The 12,273-nt window shown below is 37.0% G+C and overlaps 1 protein-coding gene across 1 annotated transcript; it reads right to left on the reverse strand.

Annotated features, from left to right (window-relative positions):
• Positions 1–489: 489 nt before the first annotated feature.
• Positions 490–1,079, reverse strand: LOC142548187 (calcium-binding allergen Ole e 8-like). The gene has a single exon (XM_075656509.1). The coding sequence runs from the start codon at positions 1,027–1,029 to the stop codon at positions 556–558; it is 474 nt and encodes a 157-aa protein (XP_075512624.1). The 5' UTR covers positions 1,030–1,079; the 3' UTR covers positions 490–555.
• Between the last annotated feature and the right edge of the window lie 11,194 nt (positions 1,080–12,273).

Raw genomic sequence — 12,273 nt, forward strand, 5'->3', positions numbered from 1 at the left:
TATTAGAATAAAAATTAAATATATTAGGTTATATTTAAGACAAAAACTTGTGTGAGACGATCTCACATGTCGTATCTTGTGATGCGGATATCTTATTTAGTTAATCCATGAAAGAATATTACTTTTTATGCTAAAAATATTACTTTTTATCGGTAGGGTTGACATGTCTAACAAATAAAGATTTGTGAGACCGTCTCACAAAAATCTACTCTATATTTAAGCTTTTATCAGATTATTTAGTAAAGACATTAAATTATAATTATCATACTACACAATTTGACTTTCTAAAATTATATATAAAAAAAATTATAAATTGATTGTAGCAAATGTGCATATTCAAATCTCATTGTTCACTGAACATATCAAAGTGATTTATATTTAAAATAAAAATAATATTTTTAACGTAAAAATTAATAATAATATAAAATCCATTCCTAAAATTATCTCGATTTGATAGAAGCTTTTATTTAAGAATAACCCTTGGTTCAATTTTTACATACAAACTAGCAACAAAAAAAGAACCTATAACACGTGCATAGCGTGAAACGGCGCCGTTCACGCGGCATTATTAGTCGTCATCATCTTCTTGAACTCGTCAAAGCTCACAAAACCGTCTCCGTCGGAATCAACGGACTCGATCATGCCAGCACAGTCGGCGACGGAGCAGTGCTCGCCGAGGCGTGTGAGGATCAGGTGAAGCTCCGCGGCGGAGATCTTGCCGTCGTGATCCTGGTCGTATAGCTCGAACGCATCCTTCAGCTCCTTCTCCGCCGAGTTGTACGGATCGGCGTCGTCCATGCAGAAGGCGGCGAACTCCTCGAGATTGATGTGCCCGTCCTTATCGGTGTCGATCTCCGCCATCATTTTGGCCACCTCCTCCGCGGAGGTGCTGGATCCGAGAGCCTCCAGCACCCCGCTGAGCTCCTCCGTCGAGATCTTTCCGTCGCCATTAGAATCGAAGCGCTGGAACACCTTCCGAACCTCGTCCATGTTCTGGAGATACATCGAGGTGGCCGGATTCGCTGCCATTTCCGCTGACTTTTAGGGGGTTTGTGCTTTGGTTTGAATTTTTCACGAGTGGAAACGAAGTTATATAGGAAGAGGTCATAGTGGAGATACACGTGTGGACCTATTTTTTATTTGTTCTTTTCTTTTTGTTTAATTTAATCATAGTAATAGGCTGTTTGACTAATTGCATGTGCTTTCCATTGGATAAATAATTTTGATCTGAATAGGGATGGCAATTAATTGCATGTGCTTTCCATTGGATAAATAATTTTGATCTAAGAATAGGGATGTTAATTTTCCCCACGGGTTTGGGGCTCCGCGGGAAAAACTCGAAACGGGGATGGAGATCCCCGATTTTTTTGGATTCGGGGATTTTTTTAAATCTCCGATGTAATTCGGGGCGGGTATGAGATTACTATCCCCATCCCCGAAATCTCCGAACTCGCCACGAAAATAATATCAATAATAAAATAATAATATTATTAATATTAATAATATAATAATATTATTATTTTTAAAATATTAATAATCTTATTAATATTAATATTGATATTAATATTAATATTATCTCTAATAATATCAGATAATAATAAGTTTTGATTTGAAAAAATTTCCGAATTCGTTATCGTCTTGCAATATTAATATTTTTGAAACGAGGATTGAGGCGGGGATGGAATTCAGGGATGGGGATGGGAATGGCAAACCCGCCCCCAGCCCGACCCATTGCCATCCCTATCTAAGAATCAATAGTGTTTATTTTATAAAATTTTTATCATAAATAATTTTAAAGTAAGTCTCTTGTGAGACGATCTCACGAATCTTTATCTGTGAGACGAGTCAACCCTACCTATATTCACAATAAAAAGTAATACTATTAGCATAAAAAGTAATATTTTTTCAAGGATGACCCAAATAAGAGATCTATCTCACAAAATACGATCCGTGAGACCGTCTCACACAAGTTTTTGTCATTATTTTAAAATTGATAAATGATATAATTTGAAATTCACATCAAATTTATTTATCCAAATATGTCGAGAAATTTAAAATCTTGGTACTGAAATTCATTAATCTAAGCTCTATGTAAAAATTAAATCAAACTAAAAATATAATATGTTTGGTCAGTAAAAGAACAATTAAGATTATGAATATTAGTGAAATGCAAAAACAAGATGAAAAAATATTTTTTATAAATAAGTGGTAATATATTTGTTATTGAAATGTGTCGATGATTAAGAAGTCAACTACAAACGAAAAGGAATTTAAAATTCACAATGAAAAGGAATTTATAATACACAATGAAAAGTGGTTGTTTAATATAAAAATACTGTATAATAGAGAGAGTGTGAGTTTTTTTTTTTTTTTTTTTTTTTTTTTTTTTTTTTTTTTTTTTTTTTTTTTTTTTTTTTTACACATGCATGGCTTAGAGAGAGTGTGAGTTTTAGAGACAAGTGTTGTTGTAATGACAAACACAATATGTTGGGATTAATTCAAAGTACAAAACTTTATGGAAATAAATCGAGATACAATGAATTATGTACAAGTCTATACATTTGTGCAGTGTTTCAGCGTAAAAGATTTATTGGAAAATACTTTCAATTTGAAAAAACAATACTAGTGAATAATCAAAAACTAAATCACTATACACAACAAAGGATCAAAGTGCATCAAAAATATCTATCAGCAAAATAATCAAACAACAATGGACACAAAACTCTGTAACAGCGAACAACTCTCAACCAACAGTTCAACTAGCTGTTATTGTTAAGCTTCTTCAACACGCCATGACAACATAACAAAACAGCGACAAGTAGCACACTGGTTCTCTGTTCTTCTTAACTCTCCTTTCTCTCGTGGTTAAAAGTTTATATATATATATATATATATATATATATATATATATATCTTCTTTAATCTAGTAATTAATCATTGAATAGAAGCTTACAAACACGTAAACTAGAGTTTCATTGGGAAATAAACTCTTTTAAATAAAAAGATAATATCTAGAGAGAATATAAAATTTATCATAAATAATATTAGTTTAAAAAGTCAAAACTCTATATTTTTATTGCACAATATCATTAAAAAGGAAAATATAATCAAGGAATTAATTATATCTTGCATGCCAAGACATTTTTCCTTCAATCTCCTCATTTTTGTCTTTCTGAACAAAACATGTAAAAATGTTAATTCACACAAATCCCCCGAGTTAGAGGCATATTTCTCCCTGAATTCGAATATGTTATATGTTGTTAGAGTTCTTGTAACAAGAGTTGAGAACGTCTATCATTCATTACATGACAAAACATTAAGGAACAAAACATCAAAGAGATAAATTGAACAGAGATAAACATCAAAGAAGTAATCTAAAATAACTAAAATGCATCATTATTAGAGATCTCTTGTGTATCATCATAACCAGAGCTTGAAGGTCCCATTTCTCCACCTTCTTCACCCGACATTTTTGCTTTCACAACAACGTCTTTTCCTTTTTTTAGCCAGAATGGACCGTCACATCTAGTAGCAGTCAGTACTCTGACTTTCCAAATGGTGTTTGGATCCATCTAGAACTCGTGGTCGGAATGTCGTGTTGAAAAGTACCACGTCCGTAGTACTTTTTCTTCTGTTAAGTAAAAATAACTAGAATCTCACTTAGTAACGTAAAATTTCTGCACGAATACCACTTGAAAGGTGGTTTTTTAATATAAAATTATTGTGTTATACAAGGACTGTGTGTTTCAGAGACCAGTGTTTTGTGTGATGTTATAACATCTAACACAATATACAGTGGAATAATTCAACACACAAAACTTTACGTAAATAAATTAAGACACGATGAATTATGGACAAATGAACATACTTGTGTGGTGTCTCAAGACAAAAAATTGATAGAAAATTCTTCCAATTTACAAAAATAATACTATTTAGAATAATGAAAGTTGTTCACATTTTTTAAATTGAAAAAATTATTTATAGAATAGTTATGAAAATACATATTTATTTTTAAAAAAAATCAGATAATACTCTACTGAAAGTTGAAATAGTCGTGTATTAATTATTTTGGGTTCGACCATAAAAATATAAACCTGAATAACATGATTCGTGCCCACCCCCAACCCAATCTTACTTGGCTTTTTTTCCCCTTATAAGGGTAACAAATTAAAAGATAGTCCGACTGCACTCGCACCAACAAAATATAATATTTTTTACATGGATACTTGTAAATATAAAGTTGAATTTGTATTGAAGATTTGGGATTTGAAATGAAGATTTTAATTTGGATTGGAAAATGAACAATTTTTTTAAAGTTCTTAACTTTGTGTATTTAAATATTTTTTACGGTGAAAGCTCTTGTAATTTATTGAATAAGATAAAGATTCTTAGTTACAAGATTAATCATCAAAAAAAAAAAATCTTCACGCTTCCAAACAAATGGGAAAGGGGAGGAAAAAGCAAAAGAGACAATGTATTGAACAACATTATTTGCAGTCTGCCGCACATGTCGTAAAGATGGGCTTCTCGGAAGAGACAGTAGACCTCGGATATCCGAAGCTAGGGCCCCGGCGTACGTAACTTCGATTATTTTCTACACCTGTGAATGCTTGCACAGAGAAGAGAGAGTCCGAGGTGATGAGATGAATCCCGATGTTGTGTTCTCTAGAAATTTAACTCCAACTTGAATAGCAAGAAGTTCGGCGAACGTAACCGATGTGGGTTTCTCAATCTTTTTTCCAAAAACAAGAATCGGTTGCCCCTCATAATTTCGGATTATCCCACCAGGCACCAAGTGCATAGCTATTATTACATTTCTTATAAGATGCGTCAACGTCCAGACATAGAGTATTCACTTTGTGTATTGATTTTAAGCAGCCATCTCTCGTGTTTTTTGATTCATAGAAGAAGATTATCATAAAAAAAAAAACCACAATGGATATGTTGGGAAACTGAAATCCATCCGTTGACTCGGTATAAAATATTGAAGAAATAATTTAAAACTTAAATTTAAAAAAATCCACAGATATATAAATAATTTTAAATTAATCCATTAAAAGCAATCGAAAGTTATGAAATGAATTATGACACTTCGTAATTCCGACTCGACCCGGATTCTGACTTAAGCCAACCTGATCAGCGTCGTAACCCATTAACCAAATTGATTGGCCCATGTTGAATACAATTAGAACCAACGTAGAAGCCCAATAAACTACTCGGAATCCAACTCATTATTCTCTATTCGGAAACAGAATGGCCACAGTAGAAAGAACAGTCGAGCCCACCAAGTCCGAGCAGTCGAATTGAAAGTGCACCGACAGGAACTCAAACTAAGTATAATGGTGAATAAAATTCTATTAGTGTAAAACTCTAAAACAAATTGTTGAATAACCAGATATAACAATTACACAAGATGATTTCAATTCCCAGAACACATGCAACAATTCATAAAACTTGGAATACACAGAAGATTACGTGGTTCGGCCTTGCGGCTTACATCCACGGGAGAACAACCCAAAGACTTTTATTGATCTCAACCAAAGTACAAAGTGGAAATTACAGAAGACTTTTCACACACTCTCACAAAAACTCTCTTGTACAAGTCCCTATTCTCGTGTATTTTCAATTAGTATTCTTCCCTCTAGTAAGTAGAGCCTCTCTCCTGGTTTTCATGAAGAATGAACGAGATAATCTTTATATCTCTCATGATCCAACCGCAAGCTTCCTTTTTTCATGGCTGGTCCCCTTGGTTGGTTGAGTTGTTGCAACTGTCAATAACTCCTTTCCCATCCTTGGCTCATCTCAGTCATAGGGCCGTCACGTGTCTTTTATTTGGGAGACATTTCCATCAACACAAATCTCATGTGACAAGAAAAGAATCTCAAGAGATTAGGAAGTTAGTCTCTCAGATTCAACATGCCAAGATTATTGTGGCTAAAATAGAAGAAATTGATTGGAGGTGTGATATATATTGGTACTTATGCGATAAGATTCTCTCGACCGAGCAAAATAAGAAATGGGAAAATAAGAGGAGAGCTTTTTGCTTCGTCCTCTTGGATGGTGCATTGTACAAAAGATTTTTCTACCGGCCTATCTTAAAATGTTTGGAAAAGAAGAAACTGAATATGTCCATATGAAAATCAATGAAAGATGTTGTGTCAATCATTAAGAAAACATGACTTTGGTTAGGAAAACTTTGTTGGTATGTTTCTTTTGCCAACCATGATAAATGATGCCACCGTCATAGTAAATATGTGTCAAAGTTGCCAACAACATGCTAATTTTCTGTAAGGACCGTGTATCGTATTATCGTAAATCCTGTGTGATTATCGATAATTCATGAATTTGATATGTGATTATGTATATGATGCATATCGTGACAATGAAATGGAGAAAATGAATAATGAATATGAATTGACGTTGTAAGAGCTCGAGTGGAGAAGCCGAACGCCAACATAATACCAAAACCAACATTTGGTACAGAACGTGTGGCGCCCGGGTGGTAGAAAATGACCGCCCGAGCGCCAGTGTGGAATAAGGTATGTTCTCGGACAGAACATGCCGCGTCCGAGCGGTAATTTGTGACCGCCCGAGCGCGGTGCATTTGAAACTCGGGGACAGAATGTCTCGCGCTCGGGCGCGAGAATTCTACCACCCGAGCGCGAGAGCGGTGGAAAGATAAGAATGATTTTGCTGTTCGATTTCTTCATTTCATTTACGTAGCTTTGAGAGAGATGAGGATAAGAATCCTTTCTTTTCTTCTTTCTTTCTTCACTTTTCTTTCAGCGACTTCGAGAGACACGAGGGATTTTGATTTTCTTTCGTCCAAATCGACTTCGAAACGCTGTCTAAACGCGAAACCAATTATAGATTCGGAATCATCGCGTCGAGGGCTTCTGACTGAGGTAATTTTCTTCTGGTTCCAGCAGCTCTAAATATCAAAGTGCTGGAATAGCATGTATTTGAAGTTGAAATTCCTATATGTGGTACAATAACCGACAATAAACTCATATTCGAAGTCGGAATTGAATTATGATATGATTATGATTTGATATGAATTTTTGAAGTTTCAAATGATATTTGAAACTCATATTAATGATTTTGGATTATGTTATTGATTGGAATAAGTATGTTATTGATGTAGATAAAGTATTATACCGATATCTTCAGGCTACATCAACTGGAAACGAAGAATTGAGGTATGTTGCGACCGGGTAACATACGAAATGTATCTGTATTATATGATATATGTTGGATTAGTTTGAGTGATTGGAATGAGAATACATGTCTATATGCCTTATTTGTTGAGTTTATGTGGCATACATGACATTGTGATCGGAATATCGATGTATAAAATAAATGTTTTGTTAACACACATCGTTTGATGCATACATCGATACATGACATGCAAGTTGAGCTATGATCCTTGGATACCCTGATATGATTTGATTGGATTCTGGGGTTTGTGAACTTAATGCTATGTTTGGTATTATATGACCCTTAAAACATAGACATTTGTGGCCCCACGATTGATATGAGATTTGGGATTTGATGGCGCTTTGTCGACGCTATCATACGAGTATCCCTTATTGAGGCCGGTGTGCCAGCTCGAGCATTGATTTGATAGCGATTCGTTTGATTCTGACATGTGCTCAGTGGATGAGCATTTGACCTGATACCTCCACGACATACATGCATTGCATACCATATATCATTGTTTAGATACTTGTGGTATATATATGATGGTTGTTCTATACGGAGCTTTGCTCACCCCCAAGGGGGGCTGTTGTTGTCTTTGTGTGTGGACAATGGCAGGTACTCCAGGATATCAGGAGATCGGATAGGGTACTTCTGGAGGGAGTCACAGTTTGAGTCGAGGTTTATAATTTGTTCCCAGTATATATGTATATGTATTTATATACCAGGGCATGTCCCGAGGATATGAGTTATTTGTATATGATTGGTTTTGATTACTTGTGGGCATGTTTATGATGTGAAACTAAATACTATTTTTAGTATTTAAATTATAGAAGAAATATTTTGGGCTCATTGTAAAGAAATTTTAAACTCGTTTTCCGCTGTAATTAGTTAACCCTAATCAAAGTGCATTGTAATAACGTTTAGGAGCTAAGGGCCCCACACAGAGTGGTATCAGAGCATAGCTGGGAGTGCTCGATTGAGTCTTGTGTACACGTGAATAGGCACAAATGAATTGTGCGCATGTGTTTGATTTATTTGTATTACTTGCTCTTACTTGATTTGATTTGAGTAAGTATCTGATGAGATTGATGATATGAGATGATGATGATGTGAAATTGATATGGATTTGTGATATTCATCTTTTGATTATAGATGGATCCCACAAATGAAACTGCGAGTAGCAGTACTGAGAGAATAGTTGGGCAATTTGAAGGATTGTCCATGGATGTAGTGATGACTCGATTCCAGGATTTGAAACCACCGAGGTTCTTTGGCACTGAGAGTGCTGAAAGAGCAGAGGCCTGGTTGAAGGATATTGAGCATTTGTTTAATATTGTTGAATATTTCAAGGCTGGGAGACTGAAACTTGCTTTGTATCAATTGAAAGACCGAGCTAAATCTTGGTGGGAAGCCGCTGAGATTGGATTGAAAGAGGCCGGGATTGAAGTAACATGGGATGTCTTCAAGGCCCAGTTTTTGGTGCAGTATTCCCCCCATCTTATTATACTGCTCAGGAGAATGAATTCAATATTCTGCAGCAGGGAACGATGACTGTTGCAGAGTATGCTTCAAAGTTTTCTACTCTGTTGAAGTATGCACCTCACGTAGCTGGGAATGCGAAGGTAAAATATAACAGGTTTGTGAATGGATTGTATCCTGCTATATATACTTATGTTGTTCCGGATTGCCTACTAGCTACGCAGAGGCAGTTGAACGAGCCAAGGCAGCCGAGGCTGGACTTAGGCGAGGAGGTCCACAGTATACTCCTCCACCTCCTGTGTCAGCTCAGCAGCTTACTTTGCGGCCGAGAGGAAAGAAGTTTAAGAAGACTGGTTCTGTTTCTTCGTCTTCTTCGAGTTCGAGTGGATCACAGAGAGGGAGTCCTGTGATTGGTCCTTACTGTAGCCATTGTGGGTGAAAACATACTATCGAGCAGTGTCGAGGTATGTTTGGTACTTGTTATCAGTGTGGGCAGGAAGACCATTTCTCTCGAGTATGTCCGAATAGGGGTACGACTTCTTCTCAACCCCAGCCAGGATTTAGAGGTGGCCCCAGTATGATGAGACCTGCTGTTCATGTTCCCTCTTTACAGCAGTCGAGTGTTCCACGATATCGAGGAATAGGTGATCAGACTGCCAAGTCCCTCCTCAAGTGAGAGTGTACGCCATGACCGAGGATCAGGCGAGAGAAGCTTCTGATGGCGTGATTACAGGTATTTGCACGCTTTGCGATTATCCTGCACGTGTTTTATTTGATACAGGAGCATCTCATTCATTCACATCTCATGAATTTGTTTCATCTCACGATATTGAGTGTACCCCGTTGTATGATACTTTGTATATAGCCACGCCAGCAGGGAAGATTATTTTGTCTGAGAAAGTTGTGCATAATTGTGTATTGATATATGAGGATAATGTAGTATTTCTGAATTTGATTGTCCTTCCAATGCACGACTTTGATTGTGTTGTTGGCATGGATATCTTGATGACGAATCGAGCTACTGTTGATTGTTGTCATGGAGTGGTTCGATTTCGACCGATTGATGGACCCAAGTGGAATTTTTATGGCAAGGGTTCCCAAGCCAAAATTCCATTGGTATCTTCCTTGGAAATGTCTCGACTTTTGACTAGCGGAGATGAGGGTTATTTTATCTACGCTATTGATATCTCTAAAAAGGAGCATGCTGAACATTTGAGACTGGTACTTCAAACTCTTCGTACTAGTCACTTATATGCTAAATTGTCCAAATGTGAATTCTGGATGGACAAAGTGATATTTTTGGGCCACGTCATTTCGAGACATGGCATATCTGTTGATCCTGCGAAGGTCGAAGCTGTATTGAATTGGCCGAGACCTACGAATGTTCCTGAGATACGTAGTTTCATGGGTTTAGCTGGATATTATCGTCGCTTTATTGAAGGATTTTTGAAAATAGCTAAACCTATTACTCAACTGACACAGAAGAATCGGCGATTCATTTGGTCAGATGAATGTGAAGCTAGTTTTCTTGAATTGAAGACGAGATTGACCACAGCACCTGTACTTACTATTCTCTCAAGTACCGGAGGATTTGTGGTGTGTACAGATGTGTCTGGTAAAGGTTTGGACTATGTTCTGATGCAACATGGCAAAGTGGTTGCTTATGCGTCTCGTCAATTGAAATATCATGAAACACATTATCATGTTCATGATCTGGAATTGGCCGCCATTGTGTTTGCTTTGAAGATTTGGCGCCATTACTTGTACGGAGAAAAGTTTGTTATATATTCGGATCATAAAAGTCTGAAATATCTCTTTTCTCAATCTGATTTGAATATGAGGCAACGCATGTGGATGGATCTCCTGAAGGATTTTGATTGTGAGATTCAATATCACCCTAGATCGGTGAATATTACTGCGGATGACCTTAGTCGTAAAGTTTATGATTCTGTTTTAGCCTCTGTTTGTGTCGCCAAGGTACATGAGGATATATGTACTTCTGGCTGGACTTTTCACTCGAATCGGAATTCTGTCACTGTCTCAGCATTGCAAATTGAGCCGAACTTGATATCGAAAATACGAAAGGCCCAATGAAGCGATGCTTAGATCCAAAAGTCGAAAGAACTTGTATCTGTAGGACATCAGTCTGGATTCCAGATCTCTTCTGATGGTTCTTTACGACTTAATGGTCGGTTGGTAGTCTCTAATGATTCTGATTTGAAATCTGCTCTTCTTCGAGAAGCGCATTGTAGCAAATACAGTATTCACCCTGGAGGTCGAAAGATGTATTTGACGTTGAGACCTCAATTCTGGTTGAAACGTATGAAGAAGGACATTGTTGAGTTTATTTCTAAATGTCTTGTCTGCCAGCAAGTGAAAGCCGAGAGAATGAAACCTGGAGGATTACTCCATAGTCTTGAAATCGCGAAATGGAATTGGGAACATATTGCTATGGATTTTGTGACTCATTTACCTTGTTTGCCCAAGGGCTGTGATGATATTTGGGTCATTATTGATCGGCTTTCAAAATCTGCACATTTCATTCCGTATGAGCGGACTTATCCTTATAAGAGAATGGCCCGTTTATACATTGAGAATGTTGTGAGATTGCATGGTGTGCCAGTCTCAATTGTATCTGATCGTGATCCCAGATTTGCTTCTAAATTCTGGGGTAGTTTTCAAGAAGCGATGGGTACGCGTTTGGCTATGAGTACTGCCTATCATCCTCAAACTGATGGCCAGACCGAGCGTACGATTCAAACGTTAGAGGATATGTTGCGTGCTGTTGTGATGCACTTCAGAATGGGATGGCAAGATGCCTTACCATTGGTTGAATTTTCTTATAATAATAGCTTTCAGACGAGTATCGGTATGGCACCGTTTGAAGCTCTATATGGGAGATGATGTAGATCACCGTTATTCTGGGATGAAATTGGTGAGAGACAATTGACTGGACCTGAAATGATACAGGAAATGAACGATAAGGTTCAGTTGATTCGGCAGCGGATGAGAGCTGCTCAGGATCGTCAAACGAGTTATGCGAACAAACGAAGACGACCCTTGGAATTCCAGAAAGGTGACAGAGTATTTTTGAAAATATCTCCTTTTAGAGGCACTGTTCGATTCGGCATGCGAGGGAAATTATCTCCTCGATATGTTGGTCCATATGAGATCCTTGATCGAGTTGGTGATCTTGCGTATCGATTGGCATTGCCACCAGCTCTATCTGCCATTCACGATGTGTTTCATGTTTCTATGTTGAGGAAATATGAACCAGATCCATCGCATGTGCTTGCACCTGATGAGATTGAACTGGATCCTTCTCTTTCCTATGTTGAACAACATGTTCGCATTATGGATCAAAAGGAGAAGATATTGCGAAATAAATCGATTCCGTTGGTTCGAGTACAATGGACATGACATGGTGTGGAAGAGTCAATGTGGGAATTGGAGAGCAAGATGCGATATTCATATCCGCATTTGTTTGATTCTATTCCACATGTTCCATTGTATTCAATGTATGATGATCCATTTACTGATTTTAGTTTTGATATGTACTCTAACTGGTGACATAAATATGTTTGCCAATGTTAT

Source organism: Primulina tabacum, chromosome 6 (assembly GCF_025594145.1).
Source record: "Primulina tabacum isolate GXHZ01 chromosome 6, ASM2559414v2, whole genome shotgun sequence".
Taxonomy (NCBI): Eukaryota; Viridiplantae; Streptophyta; class Magnoliopsida; order Lamiales; family Gesneriaceae; genus Primulina; species Primulina tabacum.